Source organism: Fusarium solani (genome assembly GCF_023522795.1).
Source record: "Fusarium solani strain SB1 chromosome Unknown bctg00000014, whole genome shotgun sequence".
Lineage (NCBI taxonomy): Eukaryota > Fungi > Ascomycota > Sordariomycetes > Hypocreales > Nectriaceae > Fusarium > Fusarium solani.
In genome coordinates, this window is record NW_027072141.1 from 455,472 (window position 1) to 476,643 (window position 21,172).

At 51.0% G+C, this 21,172-nt stretch overlaps 6 protein-coding genes across 6 annotated transcripts; 4 read left to right on the forward strand and 2 right to left on the reverse strand.

Annotated features, from left to right (window-relative positions):
• Positions 1–316: 316 nt before the first annotated feature.
• On the reverse strand, positions 317–2,446 carry MRS44_017625 (uncharacterized protein; the record flags this gene model as incomplete). The annotated part of the gene is made up of 1 exon (XM_065615534.1): positions 317–2,446. One exon carries the CDS (start codon positions 2,444–2,446, stop codon positions 317–319), a length of 2,130 nt encoding a protein of 709 aa, XP_065471606.1.
• A 5,214-nt stretch (positions 2,447–7,660) lies between these two features.
• MRS44_017626 (uncharacterized protein) lies at positions 7,661–9,427 on the reverse strand (the record flags this gene model as incomplete). Its single annotated transcript, XM_065615535.1, has 2 exons — positions 7,661–8,337; positions 8,917–9,427. 2 exons carry the CDS (start codon positions 9,425–9,427, stop codon positions 7,661–7,663), a joined length of 1,188 nt encoding a protein of 395 aa, XP_065471607.1.
• Positions 9,428–11,700: 2,273 nt separating this feature from the next.
• Positions 11,701–13,386, forward strand: MRS44_017627 (uncharacterized protein; the record flags this gene model as incomplete). Its single annotated transcript, XM_065615536.1, has 4 exons — positions 11,701–12,246; positions 12,327–12,736; positions 12,830–12,953; positions 13,009–13,386. 4 exons carry the CDS (start codon positions 11,701–11,703, stop codon positions 13,384–13,386), a joined length of 1,458 nt encoding a protein of 485 aa, XP_065471608.1.
• A 1,081-nt stretch (positions 13,387–14,467) lies between these two features.
• Positions 14,468–15,268, forward strand: MRS44_017628 (uncharacterized protein; the record flags this gene model as incomplete). The annotated part of the gene is made up of 1 exon (XM_065615537.1): positions 14,468–15,268. One exon carries the CDS (start codon positions 14,468–14,470, stop codon positions 15,266–15,268), a length of 801 nt encoding a protein of 266 aa, XP_065471609.1.
• A 382-nt stretch (positions 15,269–15,650) lies between these two features.
• Positions 15,651–17,840, forward strand: MRS44_017629 (uncharacterized protein; the record flags this gene model as incomplete). The annotated part of the gene is made up of 8 exons (XM_065615538.1): positions 15,651–15,750; positions 15,806–15,828; positions 15,881–16,166; positions 16,279–16,313; positions 16,354–16,617; positions 16,676–17,025; positions 17,091–17,453; positions 17,519–17,840. 8 exons carry the CDS (start codon positions 15,651–15,653, stop codon positions 17,838–17,840), a joined length of 1,743 nt encoding a protein of 580 aa, XP_065471610.1.
• Positions 17,841–19,442: 1,602 nt separating this feature from the next.
• On the forward strand, positions 19,443–20,351 carry MRS44_017630 (uncharacterized protein; the record flags this gene model as incomplete). The annotated part of the gene is made up of 2 exons (XM_065615539.1): positions 19,443–20,153; positions 20,208–20,351. 2 exons carry the CDS (start codon positions 19,443–19,445, stop codon positions 20,349–20,351), a joined length of 855 nt encoding a protein of 284 aa, XP_065471611.1.
• Between the last annotated feature and the right edge of the window lie 821 nt (positions 20,352–21,172).

Consider the following 21,172-nt stretch of genomic DNA (forward strand, 5'->3'; position numbering starts at 1 on the left):
TATAACTCCCCCCTGCCTTTTCTCCTTCTTCCCCCTCCCCGCCCTTCTCTCTTTTAGGCTGCTCCACTTGTACTCTAGGAAGTTACATCTAACAGAAGACGGTGGTATTATAAGAACACAACGATCAATCAGAAATAACCCGTTCCGGGCTCGCGTCTAGTAAAAAGACAAAGGTAAAAAAATAAGATGGATATGAGACGAATTAGGTCGAGAGTGTGTGTGAGGGAGTGCTGTGCTTGTATACGCTATTATGGAAGGGGGGCTTTATTTGGTGGCTCGTCAAAAGTCCGTGCAAAAAGTCGAGGCTGCGGCTAATTCACTCTCGTGACCGGTCACCGAGATTCAGCCAGCTCATATCCGACGACATTGAGGCCATTGCAAGTTGAGGTTGGCTGCTCACACCTGTAGGGGGGTTCCACGGGCCCGGGACGCTTGGAGAGAGCGGCGTTCTGAAGCAGGAGTTTGGGTTGCAGGCGATTTTGGGCGCACGGTCAGGACTCCAGGGCTTCGAGTTAAGGGTAGGGTCCCAGGCTTCATTGATGCTCTCCGGGATGCCACTGGAATAATCCGACGATGACGTCCTCGAGGGGGTGCGTTCAATCTTGCCGGCTACTCCATCCTTGAATGGAATCTTGCTGCACTCGGCCACAGCAAGGCTGCCGGAATTGACCCGATTTATCTCGGGGCAGAAGTCAAAGATCAGCGATGGAATAGTTGACGAGTCCTGCGTGGCCCTCATGCTACGATGGTGCATGGCCTCAGAGTAGCGGGAGCTCTGCTCGGACCCGGCGGTTGTCCTCTTGGATCCACCGAAGCCGAGGATCTGCAATGCGCTGCCGCCGGACCAGTATCGGTTCCAGCCAGAGCTCCTCCGCATGCCGTCCTGGGCTTCCATGGGCCCTGCACGGGGTCGGTGCTCTGCGACGGTTACGTCGAAACCAACGCCCCTGGTGTCGTAGCCCTGCAGTGCAGGGTACGGCATCTCCTGCAGAATCGGCTTGCTGATGGTGGCCTTGATCTGCTTGTGCAAAGAGCTGCCGGAGCTTCGAGTCGTATCGTTGGTAGGCTTCCGGGTTAGACTGGTCTTTTGCTTCCCGGTGCGTTCTATCAAAATAGCCATGGATGAGTAGGATTCCTGAGACAGCGTGGCGTTGTGGCCACGGGTTTGACCGCGCGAGAGTAGCTGGCGTGAGCCGTTGCCAAAGTGCCTGGTGCTGCTAGCCTCCATACCGTTTCTCCTGGCCTTGCGTCGCCGCGCCAAGAGCAACAGCAGCAGAACAAGCAAGGCCAAGAATCCGAGGATCGATCCAAGTGTGATACCCAGGATGACGTTGGAGCTGATACCGGAATCATCGTAACTGTTGCCAGCGGCCGCACCTGACGTGGCCGAGACGCTGGCCTCGGATATTGTCAGAGAAGCGGTTGAGCTGCCTGTCGACAAGATAGTCGAGGTCGCAGAGGTCGATGAGATCTCCGAGTTTGAGGTTGACGACCTCGTCTGGGTATAAGTTGACTTGGTCGACTTGGTCGAGCTAGCTGTTTCGGTAGTTGGGAAAGTCGAGGTCAACGTGCTGTCGGACAGAACCTTTTGGTTCTCGGCATTGAATACCTGGGTGGCATCGACCCACGAGTTCTCGGTAGCATCGAATATGGCAAGAGGGTCTTCGGAATTACCACCAGAGAAGACAACCTTGCCGTCCGCGCCTTGAGCAATAGCAAAATTCTGCCGCGTAGCGGTCGGTGCAAGCGTCGAGTTGTACTCTGGCCAATCGTCCAGGGACAGTTCGCGCTTTTCATTTGCGACGGCGGCCGAGTTGGAAAGGGGCGCGCCAGAGGCGTCCTGGAGAACGAATCGGCGGACCAGGTTGGGGGATTGTGAGAGATCAAAAGTGTAGAGGCTCTTGGAGCCATCATCCCCTGGCATCACAATCGCCTGAACGGAACTCAAGTCCTTCGACAGGGGTTCCGCCAAGGTGGCTCCCGATTCCCTCCAGCCTGTAGTCGGATTGAATAAGGCAACGGCGATATTTCTAGTGTTGCCGCCGACCAAGCAAGCATCGGTATCAGACCAGTTGAGAAGAATAGGCTTGACGCCGGGGCTATAGCCAGGGCCATAGGAGTTAACGCTATAGGGCTCGGATGCCTGGATGGTGAAGGTTTCGCCCGAGGGGTCCGCGACTCCGTCTCGGCTACCGGCGTAGATAAGGATGGCATCGCTGGCCTTGATGTACGTCGAGCCATGCCACAGGCGATCTTTCGTGATCAATCTGGAGGGGGTGATGGTGGTCCACTTGCCGGTCGAGTAGGTGTACTTTTGCAGCCCAGTGTAGCCATCCGAGCCGCTGGTTCCACCGACGACAAAGAGGCCAGCTTGAGCAGTATCATCGGGGGTCGCCCCAACACAGACGGCCCCGAAACCTTCTCTCCCATCTCCAACTTCTTCCATTTTGCACCTTCCTCCAAGGGCAGGGACAAGAAGGCCTCGGGCGTGAAGGAGTAAAGGATGTTCTCGTAGATGACGGAGCACGAGTCGTCCAGCGACGTCGGCGGCTTGGGCAAACTCATCGCAGCAGAAGTTCCCAGAGAAATCAAGAAAGATCTCAAAAACTACATCAGTAGACTGACGAGGGCATGGCGATGATGGCTAGCAGTCGGGTGGAGTTCGCGTTGCGGATGATGTTGCGTCGTACGACCACGGTCCAGTAGCGCTGATGTCGTCAGGATCGAGGATCGAGAATCGCAAGGGGGTACCATGGCGTGTTGAATGGAGAAGCGAGATCGAAGAGGACGCGTTCTGAGCAGATGCAAAAAAGGGGTGGGCAACACAGCGGCAAGCAAACAATCCAGCTGGGTGAGTGTGGTGAGAACTAGACGGCTGACCGACAGGCAGCTGGCAGGCAGCTGGCAGACAGCTGGCGTCAAAGGAGGGATGTTCGCAGGAGGCGTTGAACTACTTGTGTATAGCTGTACCGATGTAGGCTTCCTTGCACGTGAACACGCGTCTTCCTCCTTTCGAATCTTTGGGATCATCGGGGAGGGAAGCCATCCATGTAAGTTGGCACCACCTCAACCACAGATCAACTTGAATCGACCGTACGACAGGACCTGCACCTGGTTCCTCTTGGCGAAGGAGGATCTGCGAGGAGCCAGGTACTGAATCATTCCTCGGAATGTCTGCCATTGGTGACCCGCTGAGCCCAACCCAACCCCAAAAAGGAAAAAAAAAAAAAAAAAAAATAAGGAGGCGGCGGTCTCACCATCTGGAAGAGTGAGGCCGTAGGGGGATCGGCATCAAGGGCACAGGGAGGGGATGGACGCTCGGGTCCTCGGCACATCCAAGTTCCAGACAAGAGTTGGCCCAAGCGCTCAGGCGACAGGGCGCTAGCGGAGCCGTTTCTTGGCTGATTTAGCCAACGCCACCAACCTGGATAACGAGACAGTGTGTGTCCAGACCTCAGCCACTGCAGGTAGTTGCAAAATTAATTCCGACAGGTTCATGGATTGGGAGATGAGTGTCATCGCTCGTATTGCGTGGAATAAACCCAGTGTGGAAGGTCATTCCTCTCCCAAACCCATGCCCCATGGCCCATCAGAACACGAATTAGTTGTATATACACCTCGCTAGGCCGCTCTCTCTCTAATGGGAAACTATGAAATTGTCCGGTCGGTTTCAGCTGCAGAGAGCCCTGGTCAAGCCAATTAAGAGGCGTAGTCCAAGATGACGGAACGCGCACGCGGCGATAACAAAGACCCTCTGGACGGCTATGTCATGGGCTAATAGGCAATATATGGAGCATGGGTTGGGGGTCTATCCAGAACAACCTGCTAAGCTGCCAGAACCCTTGACCCTAAGGGCCCCTCATCCGCCCGAGATGTGACACATCAGCTCATGTTCCATTGAAGCTTGAATTCTCGGCCTCTCCAATTCTCCATCGTAGCGACAACGGTTGGTTTCAGGTGCTGCAGCGATCCCGCCGGCATGTGTGTCTGCGGGATGCGATATCAAAGGATGAGCGGCCTGGTGAATGGGGAGTCACGCTGGCTTGGATTCATCATAAAGAGGGAAACTGTCTAGAGGGAGCTATGCTAAATCAAGGCGGGGAGTGACGTAGCCTATCTGAAGAGAGAAGAGGACGAGACTCCCTGCTAAACCTTTGATGGCTATCCTCGCAAGGTAATTCTTTCCAGAAGGCTCCCTTGCTGGGGCCTTAAGAGTGGTCTGATTTTGCTACTTAGCGTCTAGGTCGAGTCCTGTATCCTCTTAATCCCGCAAACCAACGGTAGAACCCAACTAAGCTAATGGGCGAACTCACTCGGGGGCCCAACCATCACTTGTCAATGACCGCTTCGTCCATTGCTTCCAGTGGATCGATGTCGCCACCCCACCATCATCGAAGCCCCTCAGGCACCGGTCCTGCAGATGCCCAGGGCCAGTAGGCTTGGCTCCGAGGTGCCGCGCCCTTGACGGAACGGACAGAACACACCGGGCGTTCCTTGTCATCGAACTCGTCATCTCTGCAACACTCACAAAGTTGTTGGTCGCCCTCAAGGTCTAGACCGTCGGCGGTGACGCCTTGGCAGGTCACCATAGGCTCCATTGTCGGCCCTGTTCCTTGCCTGGGGTGGACCTCGAGAATGAGAAACCGAGCGGACTGTTTTTATTTCTCTAAACCCGTGATACTTCCAAGCACAGAAACACGATACAACACACATGCTATCAGACCCACCCATCAGCCCTCCCCACGAATCCTATCTCCTCTGCTGTGCTAAGACTACAGCAGGTCACTCGCCCCGCAGTTAGTATCTTAACTAATCTGAGAGCAGTAGCTAGATATCATAATAGAGCATTAACTTCTCGGTACTCGCCACTCCTCCTGAGATGAGTGCTTCATAAAGTCGCGAAGAATACGCTGGCCTTAATTGGGTTAGATCCCTGCGGGTGACTCAGCTGTAGTCTTAGCACAGCAGAGGAGATGGATACTTGCTTAGATCCGCCACGCCCGTGAACCCGTCTGCCTCATCCTCGCTTGGGTCTGTGTCATCTTCGCCAATACTTCGTAGTAGCATACTCTGTTTAACTCGCATGCCCTCAGTCCCGCATCATCTGCTCCCGCTATTTATAAGAATGTGATCGAGGGAGTCCTTGATACATTCTCCCTGTTCTTCGAGGCTCTTTCTCATGGTCTCTATTCTTTGTTCGATGCCAATGTATTTCTCGAGTAACTTGATTTGGTTGTCATACCGTATCGACTCGACAAATTTGCAAAACTTGGTGGGTCTAAGTACCCTAGTCCGTGACTTTTCGATTGGTTCTGGCCCCATAAGTTCAAGTTTAGAGCCAGCCTCTGCCGCCTCGCGAGCTGCCAGTCAGAGCCTCTATTGCGGGATAGCGAATCAAGAGCTTAGAAACAGAGGCTAGCAAGGGTACTAAGATCCACCAAGTTTTGCAAAATTGTCGAGTCGATACGGTAGATCCATTTGAGCATGGTCTCAATCTTGATGAGGCGGGTGATTGTATCCTGTCTTTGCCTTGTCAAAATATGGCACGGACAAGCAATTCTAAACTCACTCGTCGCCTGGCTGACCCCGCAACGCCTGTCCTTGTCCTTGGTTGGAGTCCAAGGTCGTGGGCAGGGTGCTACCGATCACTCTAGCATTTGTTGTACTGTCGAAGTTGGGCAACCCGAGCCATGAGTCCACAGGCACACTGTTGAATTGGCTAGCCATGATGTAGTAGGACGCTGGGAGAAAACGCCTTTGATCTGCGGGAGAAGAAGGAGAGTGTGATTGCTGAGCGGGTTCAAGGAGTTTTTTTATACCTGGGTGTAACGTAAGGGTGGGTGTATCTTCCTGAAACCTGGTTTGTATCACCCATGGTATGGTCGTATATGCGTATGAAAGTGATATTCCCTAGTGTCTGCGCAATGCTGATACTGTGTCTCTTCTAAATAAAGTGGTTTTGGTGCGCTTTCACTAAGAGGGAAGACTATCATATTGGCTCTACTTTACTCTAAATTTTATGCGCAGTTGATCTTGTACCTTTTGTGCTTCCGTTCTTCGGCTTTTGCCCCGACCTCACTCGAGTTTGGCAATTCCATCTCTGACCAAAACGAGAGTTCTGCCTCTGTAGTGACGACGAAGCCACTAAGTATACTGAAGCCGAGTCGAATATCCAGAATAGCTCTATAAAAATGTAAGATTCTATCATAACAACTGTTTTCGGCAATCCGACAGCCCGCCCTCTTCCATCCTGACGGTAGTCTCATAATCCCATCTATTCCCAGATGCGTATGACGCAATGCCGGCATACCCCATTTCTTCGACATCTTTAACTCTTCTTCATCAGCTTGATTGGCGGCGTGTAGGTGCGACTCACCCTACCGCAGCATCTTCCTTGATAAAGAGCCCCTTGCGTTGGATGAAGCCCGGCACGTCCTCGGCTGAGAATGAACATAGCGGCTACCGACATCTTTGAGCCCAAGACCTTCACACATCCTCATTGTCTATAAACGCTTCAAGAACCTAGACTGCGGCGAAGTGAGAACCTGCTCATGGCTGACATGTGGGAGCCTTCGTCAATTAAGCACAGTAATGCCGCTGTCCTTACCTGGTTGCAATACGATATCCTTCTCCATAAACCTGATCGTGTGTATATAGTCACCCAGAGTGGGTTTAACCGTATCCAACCGCGTAATCTCCGACGCAATTAATCCTCGCTTTGGCTCATCTGTCGTCAATTCAAGAAATAGTTGCCCAACCGCCGCTAGGGTCGGTTGCCATCGACTTGAGTCCCCAGAATCCACGGCCCCTCGCAATCCCATGCATTTTCAAGAAAGCGAGCACGTCTGATCCGCGCTCATCGATCCAGTACGGCCAGGCCTGAGCCGTCCCGAGAGAAAAGGAGGAGCCCTTCCAGCTGTCCACTTGCGAATATCGGCCCGGCCATGGCAAAGACCTCATCAACCGGTGTCCTTGGGGTGAAATACTGACGGATTGCGAGCACCAACTCACACAAAACCATCTCTACCTTAGAGCTGGTACCCGGGTGCATGCCCTTGTAGATATAATAGCGATTTTATGTGTTCGATAAGGGCTTTTTATGTTGACTGAATAAATAAATTTTGAGTACAATAGGCGCTGCTAGCCAGAACGTTGGGCATGTAAATCAGCCTTGCTACGTATCGAACTTCATCTCTGAAATGCACGAACGCGGCTTTGCCTTCGATTCTCAGCGCAGGGGGAGTCTAAGCTACAACTCGGCCGCGCTGCCGGTTGCTCAAACCTCGTTATCACTCGCCCAAGTAGTCTCTACAGATCCCCTCCATCATCCACACAAGTTCATCTCAAGCTGTTAAGCCGCAAGCTAGACTCCCTCAAAACCTGCAGCCTCCATCTAGAACAGCATCGCTTGCCATGGCTGAGGTGGTCGGACTGGCCGTGCTTTTTTTCCTGTCTCCCCATCTCGTCGTTTTGGCCTGAATCATGTCTTGATACTGGTTCGACTACCATCCAGGACCACCTAATGGATAACCCCACCTAATGGATAACCAAAATTTCGCTCCGCCCACACAAAATCCAAATTTTGATGCGTGCACAAAACACCAGGTCGTCAATTAAAAAGCGAAGCCTTGGAGAGAGACTCTAGAAAATTGATCAATTTTTACTCTCTGCGTGGTTTTTTGACCTCCCGACCGCTCCGTGTGCGCTGGCAGTGCTTTGTTACGACCCTAAAGTCGTCACTTTCATCCTCTGATCTGACACCCACCTCAATCACCGACTCGACCTCCTCATCCACATCCACCTCTATTTCTGCCTCCTTTGAGTCAAGAAGAGCTTCTCCAGCCGCTAGAGCCTCCGACAGAGCCATGAATCGTCGGTTCGGGTTCGGTACCGCCTTCCTTTTCTTCCCTCGCCGCAGCTGGGCCATCTGCTCTTCGAGGTCAGTAATCCGCGCATTCTGAACGGCCACCTTCATCTCTAAAGCTTCTAACCCCTTCGCGATCTTACTGTACTTCCGCCTGGTCGGACGACTTCGGTGTTTGGCCATATCCCTCACCTGGCGGCTCGTTTCCGGCGTATCATCTGAGTGCAGTTGAGGAGGGCTAGGCGTCTTGAACCGTTCCAGTACTTTTTCTTTGTCCGGTTGAATTTCCGGATGTGTTAGAGCTTTGTGACGGTTGATAGGCCAATTTCCAGTAACTCTCCAGCCGGATAAGATAATCCCCTTCCTCATGCCCGCCTCCCTGGCTTTCGCGTATGCCCGAATAAAGTTGACTTTGTCAACCGGCGCAGAATCGGTCAAACTAGCCAGCTTTTGGAGTTCTTTCCGATACACACCTTTGATGACATTAAAAATTCCATTATCTAACGGCTGCAAACCATGAGAACAATGTGCTGGTAGGTAACAGCAGTAGACATTCTTCAGAAAGCATGTGGCCATCCACTCATCCTGACTGCTCGTTAGCGACCCTATAGCGGGTGACTCTCGGGCGAAAACACCAAAAGGCTCACCTGTGCATGGCTCCCGTGACCGTCAAGGATAATAAAGTCTCGCATCCGATGCATCACGAGGCTCTGTTTGGGGAAGATAGACGTCTTTTAGCCACTCGAGAGCTATGTGGTTGTCGGTCCAGCCGTTGGGCGATGTGATGTAGTACCAGTCGGCTATCAATTTGAACTGGTCCAGAAAACCACTGTTTCTGTAGCTCTTTTCCTTTAAAGATAATCCCCGGTTTTAAAGCGCGGCCAGTTGCGGTGACGGCCTCGATAAATGAGGTCCACTTGCGCGACTGGGAGCCCTTCAACATCGCCTTCTTCTTCGGGTCAGAGCTCCCGATTACGAGGCTGTCCAAGCCTGGTTGACAGCCAATTAGTTATAACCTATAAAAACCCGTAGAGAACTTATAGAGGACTTACCGAAACCCGCCATTATGCCGCCCTCGTCCACGTTAACCGTGTTCTCAGGCTTGATCCAGCCGTATTCCGTCTCCCGGATATCGAAGTACCAATTGACCGACCTTGGTGTAAACCCGTCAAATCTTGCGGCTTCCTGGCGTTTTCCAAGCTTGGTAGATAGTTTTGAATGTCGTTTGATGAACCTGGAGGTCCAGTTTTTACCCAATGGCTTGTTATCGCCTTGTTGTTGTAGGAGGGCCTCGACACAGGCGCGGAGTTGGCTGTGCGAGGGAGCATAGCCCAGAGACTCTTGTCGCAGCACCCAACGGACAAGAATCTCCTCTTGGCTCTTTGAAATACGCTGGTGGGCCTGGATACGTTCATTCTTGCTCGCTTGACCGGAAAGTCGTCTATAAATGGTTGACCGAGGTACTCCACGTTTGTCGGCCGCTCCTGTCTGTGACAGGCCTCGATCAGTGATATCGAATATAGCCTCAGCTACATCCTCTTCGGTATAATTACGGTGAACCATTGCAGAAGGAGTTCCGACAGCAACTTAGGTGAAAATTCGGCTTGAGTGGATGGAGTCGGCTAGGGTGGATGAGGTGAAATGCGAAAAAATTCAAAGGGCTAGAGAATCAGGCCACGAGGCGAGACGGGAAAAGTAAGGCCGGTGCTAAAATTCCATGAAAAAAGCAATATAGTACAGGCCTTAGTTTGAGAGTACCTTCATTCCTGGCTGAATGCGGTGCAATTGAAAATTTGGATTTTGTATGGGAAGATTGAAATTTTGGTGATGCATTAGGTGGGGGTGCCCACTAGGTGGTGGTGGATGGTACCACCAACCGGGGACAAGACATTGTGGACTGGTCGTCAGAAAATGACCTTCACCTACTGAACACGGGTATACCGACAAGACATTGTGGACTGAAACACCATTGACCTTGCCTTTACAAACATACCCCTCGCCGAGGCCGTTGTCGAAGATCACCTCGCGACAAGCTCTGACCACTTCACACTCAGCCTAACCCTCCCTGACGCAAGACCAGCCCCGATGCAACCAGGTCGGATACGTGTGACAACAGACGACGAGCTCAAACGATTCGTCAGAATCATAGAGCTCGGGGTCGCTGGACTTCCCACAGCTGGCTCCACCCCATCGGAGCTTGACGAGCTCGCCTCGGCGCTCGTGCGCCTCCTAGAATCAGCAGCGAAGGCAGCCGGCCGACCTACACGGAAAGGGGGCACGTACTGCTCCCTGGTGGACGGAAGAGTGTGCCGGCACCGCTGCGGCATTTCGTGCAATCAGACGACTCTACCCTCTCGGCTTCAATCAGGGAGGTCCAAATCGCCAAAAGGGACTTCCATCGCGTAGTCCGTCGGGCTAAAAGTGTTGGAGATCACAAGTGTGAGGCGACCAAGTCGGTGGCAAGGTGTGGAAGAAGGAGGAACATTCTACAAGAAATCGTGCCTGTACATAAATAGTGGTTCCCCTACTTCACTTTGAGATAGAATTAAGCAATTAGCATCTTCTCATTTCAACAGATTTCTGAGTGGCAAGACAAACCCAACAGCCAGTACCCTCAAGGAGGAACATACAGGGAAGCATCCTGGCGCACAGTAATGTGCGACATGTACAAGGGCCAGGGTTCTTACAGAAGGCTTACCCCAAGTGACTACTCCGAGAAAATAGTAAATAATGAGCTGGAGAAATTGCCGCACGAAGTCCTTCTCGGCGCCAGGAATAAGAAGGGGTTTTCCACGAATACAGGCATGATTGGGCATGGAAACCGAGACATACGAGTCGGAGATTGCATTTGTATTCTAGGAGGAGGTAACATGCCATTCATACTGCGCCAGGTTGAGGGACATGGAGGCGACATTGCTTATCAGTACATCGGACAGGCCTACGTCCACGGAATCATGGATGGAGAGATTATGGAAGAGGGCCGAGACTTGGAGTGGATAAGCCTCGTTTGAGAAAGACCTGATTGCAGATAGATCTGGAGTACTGTACATGAGTCAAGTCGAAGGATTCTCCTACTCATCTAGCCTGCTGCGATCCACCTATGCAATCCAGTTCCAGATCTTCTACCAAATGTTATTGGGCTTGTCATCCTCCCAAATCTCGTCTAGAGCATCAATCCCCGCCTTTCCGGTGAAAAGATGCCGCTCTTGGGGTGGCAGCCATTGGGTACGACGGACAACCTTCCACCCGATAAAGAATACACTTTTTAGTGAGACTCTGAAAACCAGGGGCGTTTCAGCATCAAATCGTAGTAGGGCAGACAGATGCGCTTCGTGAAGGTCGCTTAGAGCTGACTAAATGATCTGCGTTATCTGTTCGCCATCAGAGGAAGACAGTTGCGGCTGCATTGCAGACATTGGTTATAACCGAACCTCGTGTCTTACCCCCGAAATCGAGTGCAAGAACCCCAGCTCGGGTCAGATAATTGGACTGATGAGCCCCAGCCAGCGACATGACGCCATGTTACAACCGACGTCATGGTCGTTCGTTCCTGGAGGTGTTGTTTCACATGCCAAATTTTAACCGACTGTCGGTGCGTTGGAGAATGGAGAGATAAGCGGCCACACGCCGCGCAAGTCGGCAGTTTAACGTTCCTCAACAAACAACGGGTGCTGTGCTCAACAGAAATTCACATGCCCAACTTGTTCGATGGACATATCACTGATATAAACACTATTTTCATCGAGTTTCCTTCCGGGCGATATGACCACGCATTGAGTAACCAATCTACACGGACCTCAAGCTTCTACCATAGCGGTTGTACACCTGCCTTCGCCATGATAGGTATATCCGCCTGGGACTACATTTTCATTCGAACATGTATATTTGTCCTGCACCTCGTTGCACCTCTTAGCGTGCTCTATTCGCTGGTCAGCTGGCTGCTCCATCTTCCGTTCCGTATCCCACGTGTGCTGGAAGTCTGGCTCGCTCTCGAGGCAGTCTTCTACCTTCTCGTCTACCTCCCGCGCAGAACCTACCTCCAGGCAGTCGTGGCACATCCCGCCGGCGGCCGTGACGAGCGCCGGAGGTTGTTCTGGCGCTGCCACATAAACATTCCAGATCCGGAACGGTACTTGAAAAGATGGTTCAGGGACGCGCCGACAGCAGAGATTAAGCGGGAGAATGTCAAAGACTTCTTCCGGTGGGCGTTCCTGCACTCCGGCGAGCCTGATCCGGCGTACGACGAGGAACTGGAAGAGTATGTTGGAGAGATGGAGAAATTACTTGGGAGGAAGCTGGAACCTGGCCGCGGGAACGCGCAGAGCCTTAGATTGACACTTGATAAGGTCGAAATGCTGCATCGGAGCTTGACGTGGTATCTGGTAAGATTTCATGGTGGGCTCTGCAATGAACTTCTCGCCCACAGTCCCATCCATAGAGGTCTGCTAACTTGTTTCTATAGTGTGTGTTTGTTGTCGATACGTTGGCATCCATCTATTTGCGCTACTACTCCTTCTCCTTCTACCGCACGTCGTTATTTCGATTTCTCGCAGTCTTCCCCACGCGCCTGCTCACTCTGCTCACTACCTATCGTTCGCCTGCGAGAACTCTCACATACTGGTACCGGCCGCATACCTCCAGGACCAGGCTCCCTGTCTTGTTCATACACGGTATCGGTGTTGGACTCTACCCGTACATACCCTTCTTAGCCGACCTCAATGCCACAAATGGCGAGGACCTGTCCGATGGGCAGGTGGGGATCATCGCTATAGAGATTTTGCCAATCAGCTCTAGGATAACAGCTGAGGCTCTATTGAAGGATGAGATGTGCGAGGAGGTTCATTGCATTCTAAAGGCACACGGGTGGGAAAGGTTTGTACTAGTGTCACACTCGTGAGTCGCCCCCCTGTACTCTCTAGATCTGTGTCTTGGCCAATGCCGCATATTGACTTCATCTCTGTGAAGCTACGGAAGCGTTGTGGCTACGCATCTCCTCCACACGCCACGGATCGCAGGCAAGATCGGGCCGATTTTGTTTGTCGATCCTGTGTCATTTCTGCTGCATCTCCCCGACGTAGCATACAACTTTGTAACGTTTCCCCTGCATGATTGCTAACCGTCTCCGCTGACCTCGACACTTTCAGCTCTGGCGGAAGCCGACCCTTCCTAGCGAACACCTGCTCTCCTACTTCGGCTCCAAAGACATGGGCGTCGCGCATACACTATTCCGACGTTTCATCTGGTCTGATAATGCATTATGGAAAGAGGATGTCCAGGGCCATCACGTAGCTGTTGTGCTAGCCGGCAAGGACGTCATCGTGGACACGAAAGTAATTGGGGCGTATCTCACGGGCGCAGATTACTGGCCTCCTGATACTGGGAGCTGGGAGAATGGAATATGGAAAGGGGACGGGCTGGATGTACTGTGGTTTCAAGAGTTAGATCATGGAGAGGCCTTTAGCAGGAGGAGGACGAGAAAGAGGCTGGTGGATATTGTTAGGAGATTCGTTGTGGAGAGCTAGCTGTCTAATAACGGCCGCGAGCTGAAATCTTTCACAGCTGGTAGCTTCAACTCTTAGTCGCACACTGGTGGAGGCGAAACGAAATTGATGGTGATTCGATAATTTCGGCAGGAGCCGAAGCAAAGGCAAATTGCGGTCAGTCATTGAGAATCGAGGGTGGATAAGGGGAGAAGGGTTTATGAAGTAGAGTAATAACAAGGAAGCCAATACCTGCAGGGCGAAGGGCAGAAAGCACATGGCCCATGTAGATCAAGCGGAGAACTTCTGTCTCTGAAAAACAATCTGCTATTGGCTGGGATGTAGATACTATAGCACGGCGTAACTCTCTCACAGAAGCAGACAACTTATTAGACCTTTGATCATCAACAACATCCATTTCCTGCTTTAATGTGAACTGTAGTATAACTTCAACGCGTTTCAACCAAATCACACATAAAGTCCCTTCCCGCTGAGTTGTTGTGAGTGCAGCCCAATCATAGCATAGGTGGTTGCAGGGAGGGCGTGTCCTTAGTGGAGGGTGAGTCACGAGGTCTTGCCCAAATACCGATTATCAAGTTAGAAGCTTGGAGCAATTGCTTCACCGCTCGCGGCTTGATTCAAAGGCCGAGTACTACATCTCGGGGCGCCGAGTGCTACCCTATGTAGTCCATGGTCATGAAGTCGTCCTTGAAGCAAGGCAGCCGCGCTCGAGGATGTTGCAGTATAGGCATTGAAACTGCATCTTAACATAGCGCGACATTCGGAGCGCGACATAGTAATCTACACAGGCTACGGAGCCGAGATGGCATTAATCTAGAGGTCCTTTTATCCTAGATAGAGTACTGTTCGACCCAAGCCCGTTGTCGCCACCCCACCCTCTCTCAAGGCTGGTGATGTCCTTGGTATGACGAAACAATTGGCAATTCTCCAGTTAATTCCAAACACAAGCCTGAGGTTCAAAAGGGGCGATATTACTGCGTCATTTTCTTTCTTCTACTAAAACGAATATCATCTGATAAATGAAAACTTGCCATACACACTCCCCTTTTACTTCTCACTTTGCTGAACTGGAACCTGCAGCAAGTCGGTCGCGATACCAACCATGACCATTCACACCATCACCAACGTCCCCATCTTCAACGGCCGCAAGGTTGACACTGCGGCTAATGTCACTTTCCGTGCCAGCCCTGGCGACATTGTCAGCATCGAGGCGGGAGCCAGGGATCTCGCCAGCGTCGACACTGTGATTGACGGGAGAGGCTGCACGCTCCTCCCAGCCTTCATTGATGCGAATGTTGACACTGCAGCAACGAATACGGACCTCCCCATATTTGCCTCTTACGGCATCGGATACTCCCGGGCTCTTCAGGCGGGATTTGATGTCATCACTCTCGTGCCTATAGACGGCCTCATAGAAACCGAGATAGCCGAGGGCCTCGCCGCGCGCAACATAGCGTGCATCCCTACACTTTGCATGGCACGAGCCATGGTTCCCTTACTGCGCCGAGAGGCAAGGGACGATTTGGAGGATGTCAGCTTCGACTACGCGCTCGCCAACGTCAAGAAGCTGTATGACGCTGGCGTGCGCATCTGTGCCGGAACGGAGGCGAACCAGATATCCCATGTGCCTATACCGATCGGGGAGAGCCTTCACGAGGAGATGGAGCTGCTCGTGCGCGCAGGGCTGTCGAACCTCGACGCACTCAGGGCAGCTACGGTTGTTCCGACGATGGTGTTTGGGCTGAGAGACCGCGGTGAGATCTCGCTCGGGCAGAGAGCAGACATGGTATTGGTCGAAGGGGATCCATTGCAAGATATCACAGCTACGAGGAGGATTCGAAATGTATGGATCGGTGGGGTTGAGATGGACGGATGGGATGCACTTGCATCAACAGATCTATAGCTGCGACAGCGTATTTGAAGATTCTGTGGAAATTCTTTTGAATTGTTTTATTTCGAGCCTTGTGACCGTTCTTAGGTGACTGAGCGGTGTCTTGGCTGTTCCACGAGCCGTGCCTATCATGGTTCGGCGGAGCCAGCTCCGTACATCCAATCTTTATCAACCTGCACAAACAGTTACCCCTCGATGAAGCTCGTCGCCCTGACGCCACTATGAGCTAATTATGCTTACGTCACACCCAACATTTGGCAACTCGAACTTCAACGTTGCACCTCAAATCAAGTTATACATGACACTAATCATTGCTCGCTGAATACGGTAATATTCTACCAACTTTGTTATTCTTCCCTCTCTGCCTCAGAGGAAGCCCTTGCGTACAGGCGAAATGCGGAAGCTCCTCCCAAAGTCTCCAGACCAGAACCCGCCGCCGGCAACGCCAGGCCTTGGGAAGCGCAAGCGTCCAATGGTTTCTATGGCTTGCGAATGTTAGTCCTGGCAATAGCTTGAGTCTAGGGTTTACTTGCTGACGACGCTATCCAGCCTGCCGAAAGCGCAAAATCAAAGTCCAACTTTCCCAAGCTCGCCGCGCAAGAGCAGGGTAACTAACTGCATCAGTGCGATAATCGACGCCCGGCCTGTTCACAATGTGTTCGCTCCTTGAGGGAATGCCGCTTCGCCATCAACGAGACCAAGACCGATAACGAGACGCTGAACCACCAGCTTCGAGCCGCTTCCCTAGCCGAAAGCTCCCTAAAGACGATTCTCGACCAGCTGCGCGGTGGCTCGCAAGACGAGTCCGTCGAGCTCCTGCATAGGATTCGACAGGAGCAGTCAGTTGATGACCTTGTCAAGACATTCTCTGATGCTAGCCTGCTGCTACCTCCTGCTCCACCACCATCTGGTTAGTTCCGATGGCCCTTGTCTCAGGTCGAATCTTGAATTTTCCGAGTTTGGATGGCTAACTATGGTGAATCATATGAGATCCTCAGAACTCACCTACTTTGCCTTTCAAGATTCCCATTCCCTTGAGCGTCGAAAACGTTTCCTCGTAAGTACTCTTCCTATCTCTCTTTCTTTCCATCGTCAAGATTGACGGGTACACTAGAGCGAACCCTTGGACAAGCAAGGACGGCTTGGAAGCAAAATACGTCTTGCCTCTCTCCCAGTGGACTACTCTGTCTACTGATGACAGCTACCTAACACATCTGCTAAACCTTTTCTTTGCCTGGGACCATACGCTTAGCCACGCCATCCCTCGATCTGGGTTTCTGCAAGGCCTCAAGGCCGGGCCAAAAGAAGGAGGAAAGTTTTGTTCGAAATTCCTCGTCAATTCTATCCTTGCCACTTCTCATGTACGTTTAATCTCGCGGGAGTTGGGGCAGTCATGGTTCGTTTTTGCTAATTGTGTAGCTTTTCATGTCGCAAGGAGAATCATCACGCAAGTGCGAGGAGTTGCGCTCCAGAGGTGCCATGTTCGCTGACGAGGCCCGACGAATGCTTGAAGATGAGCGAAAGCGTCCGTCAATATCTCTGCTCCAGGGCTTACTGGTTCTCTGGATTCATGAAATCAACTATGGGGTAAAAGCCGAGGCCGAAGTTCTGCTAGAACAGTTTTACCGCTTTCATGATGCTTTAGGACTCAGCGATCTAGCCGTGTCACCCGTCAACCATGCAATCCCCAACGAAACTTCAACTTTGCGTCTCATGGAGGAGGGACAGGTTCTATCTTGCATCGTCTGGGGCTTTTTCTGCTTGGAGGCGTAAGTGCCAAGTTCCTCAGATTCTTCCCTGAAACACGCCGATGCTAACAGGCTAATCTAACCAGTAAACTCTCCTTGACTTCCTCGCGTCCGATGAGAATCGCCAAACCCAAGATGGCCAAGACTTTCGAGGATGCCTATACATCTATATTCGCCAGGCCTGGCGCGCCCGAGTATTTCTGGTTCCCCTATCCCCGGCAGTCTGCACCGCGGCAATCGTTTTTTCGAGAAGTCATCTCACTCGAGTGCCAACTTGCCGAGATGATACATGAGTTTTCCGAGGTATTCGCGCCGACATACTCCGGAATACCGGCTTCAAGCTACAACGAGACGAGGGCGTTCTACGACAGGATCCTGAGATGGGGTACACGTGCTACACAGCGATTCCATACGAATGGCATCTTTCCCCCTTCGTTTCTTTTCCTTGAGTAAGTTCCGACTCCACGAGTACATAAACCGACTGGTTTGCTAGCATTGCTAACACAATAACAAGGACTACGTATGACATGATGCTCTTAAAAGTCTTGGACCACCTCTCTCGTTTTCCTCTCCATAATGGCACCCACAAATCGATACTGTCCAAGCGAGCGTCACACGGAGCCTCGATTATCTCCAACCTTTGGGTATACCGGGCCACCTTTGGGCTCCGTCACGAGTTCTGGCTCACGCAGGCGTGTTTGGCAGCAACCACAGCCGTCATCTTCAACCTTGGTGATACTCCAAGCTTGTCCAAGTCAGTGGTAATAGCCTGCCAGCTGCTCTATGGGATAGGAGAGTTTTCTACCCGTGGCCAATCAGTGTCTCCTAGTCATTAAGGCGCTTTCCAGTCACCCAGGATGCAGCGTTTCCGACATCTTATAAGATAATTTACTCTAAGTTAGCCATAAGAATGGGACGAATCATCATTAGAAGTGTTTCACTGCTGGACATTGAGCCCGGCGAGGATAATCGGGGTGTTAGACAATTTGGAGGTTCCTCCCACGATGTTGCGTTTTCCAGTCAAATTGAAGGTATTTCCGACCTTGCTAAAAGGAGTTCTTAGTCAAATACCATATCAAAGCTTCATGTTGAATAATGCCTCTACCAGTCTTCAAAGGCTCAGTGTTAATCCGGCTCTTTTCACCTAAATCAGGTTTCGAGGAAACTGTTCCCTCCGAAAGTTCTTCGTTTCAAGTAGCGAGATGTGAAAATAACATCAACCGTATTGAAATCTCCAAGCAAATAACTCCTCAGTTCCTCATCTTGGACCACAATTGGTCGCTACATCTGCATGCTTTTCTGCTCCTATTTCTTTGCCCTGCTATGCGAGCTGGCCCCCTCCTGGCGGACACGCAACAGTTTCTGAATGTAGACGCCAAAATGACTAACAAAAGTTCGTGGCAACTAAATCAGGGTCCAGTTCCCGCTCAATTCTTCTTTCTTGTCATCAATGACGTCTCCAAAAGAGGCCATCAGCCACAACAGCAAAAGACACAGTTATCGATACATGACGGCATCAATACCATAAAACACCGTAACCTCGACACTCTCTTGGATTATCTGCCTATCTACTATTATGTTCAAAGTTATTATGTGGCTAATCAAAGTTTAGCAATTCGCCGAGATATTATCCCTTCAATTGTGCGAAGCCTCCCAAGTAGTCACTGGCAAGGATCTAACCCAATAAGAACTAGCTCTCTAGCCTATACCTGTATCAGCACTGATTTTCAACGACACCTTGAGTCGACTGCGCGTAAGATTATAACAGATAAGACGTTATCGCGGTGATAAAACTAGGTTCCTGCTAGCGCAGTAACACTGGGCCAAGTTACATTAGGGAGGCTTCGCACAATTGAAGGGATATTCTAGCTACTTAACCTAACTTTCCTCCCATATATTTAACTCACTCTAGCAGTCATAACCTAAACCTTCCACCTAATAATTAAGAAATTAAAGAAATTATTAGAAGGTAAAAAGGAATAATTCTTCTATAATGTGACGGTCAAGGTTCCCAACGTAGTAAACCGTAACCTGATTTGGTTTATGTTGGCAGTTGCAACGGGGCGTAACGTACTGAGCGTAGGGTGGCAAATCACGTCTGATAATATCAAGAAGTATTCTTGAGTAATCAAGTTGTATTGAAAGCTGGAGAGCTATCCAGACATAGGAAAGTGGGAATGAGCGAGACTATATATACTTATTCTGATTTACTTGGTCGATCGTGGTCGAACGCGCTCTTGTTCGACCTGTTCGACCATTTAAGGTTAAGGTTTCACTTTTGGTCGAACGTGGTCGAACTCGTTCCCGTTCGACCAGTTCGACCACACACCACTTCCACCGGGGCCTGTTTGTTCCATTCCGAGCTCCGACGTTTTCCGTTCGTATCCTGGTTGATCTTCCTACTCGTAACACGGGCTGAACACTCGATAATCAAGTTCATGACTTACAATCGATTCCAGCTTCTTTATCGTCATATCCGCCTTTTTGACCACACCAAATTCACTGATGGTTACGACGACTTCCCTATTGTCTTCCAATGCGTTGAGTCATGGTCTCAGCACGTTCAACTTGCAACAACAGAGCTCTGTGAGCCAGGCTCGCATCTTGCCGTCGACGAGGCTATGATCCGATATACGGGAAGGAATAAGCAAGTTACGTATATCCCCAATAAGCCTATCGACACAGGCTTCAAGGTGTGGATAGCTGCCCAGCTAGGTCTCTTTATGAGGTGGATATGGCACCAGCCCGGCGCAAAATACGGCCCTATTGGCATTCAGAAGAAGCCTGCATCACAAAAGAAGAAAAGCAAGGGAAAAGGCAAGGCCGATAAGGCTAACGAGGTTAAGGAGGTTATCTACGTGGCTACGGAAGCTGGAGCTAATATCATAGCTCTCAACTCGACTCAAAGCGTCGTTATTGCCCTTATTAACCTATTGCCGATATCGATATATCACGTCTTCGTGGATAACCTCTTCTCGTCGCCGGACCTCTTCCGCTCCCTTCGTCAGCACGGCCACGGTGCTACCGGCACAGCCCGGCCTAACTGTGGCATCTACAAAGGTCTTGTAGAGGCCAAAAAGGCCGATAAGGCAGGGAAGTCAGGGTTCCAATTCAATGAGATCAAGGTCATCCCAACGGCTGATAATCAGGTAAGATAATTTGATCTTCTTCTTATCTATCTGCTGACTAGTCTTCTTCCTTAGGTCAACCAAATCGCGTGGAAGGATAATGCCCTCGTATTATTCCTTTCAACCGTCTTCACTGGCGATGAGATGACTGAGCGTTGGAGGAAGAGACCATTTAACAAAGACCCCAATGGCACGGCCAATACAGCACTTTTTTGGTAGTGAGCCGGTCAAGCTTATATCGATCCCTACAATCGCTGCTTCTTATAACGACGAAATGAACCATGTTGACCGAGGCGACTAAAGAAGGTCATATCTAGGATACGATCATCCAATCCGCCGGGGCGCTTGGCAGGCTATTGCTTGGACCTTCTTATTAGATGTGGTCCTTGTGAACAGCTTCCTCTTACAGCTACACGGCCAGCCGGCTTGGAGCCGTTATACTAACCAGAAGAAGTGGAGGGAACGCCTTTACAACGAGGTCTTTAAAGCCTTCCATCCGAAAAGTCAATCGAGGCAGCTTTTTCGAGCTGGGGATGAATTTACGCCTGTTGCACAACATAAGCACGTCCGAAGAGGGAAAAAGTCGAATTGCCACGCTTGTCAGGGACTTCAATTAGGGCAGCCAAGGTCAAGAAGCTCAAGGAGGCCGTTGGCGCCGGTCAGTCGTAATAAAAGGAGGCGCCAGACAGTTTGTGGATGTGAGCAGTGTGATGTAGCGATTTGTAACTCGAGAGATTGCTGGTACTTCTACCATAGGCTAAAATAGGTGAGAGGCTAGGTACCTTCAATCCGATGCATTTTTATTGGCTGCCAACCCCTGCTGTGACCCGACCGGAGCTCCTCGACAATTGAAGGGATACGAACACGCGTGCGTGTCTGACACGATTAGCACCAGACAGCAGGCTGCTGCCTAAACAGGCAATACTTTCATTTGTGTATAAAAGAGCTGACCAGTCTCGGTGCATCCTCTCGAGAAATTCTTGCTCTTTAGATAATTCTCATCAATTTACTGATGCCATCTCTGATCCCTGTGGAGCCAA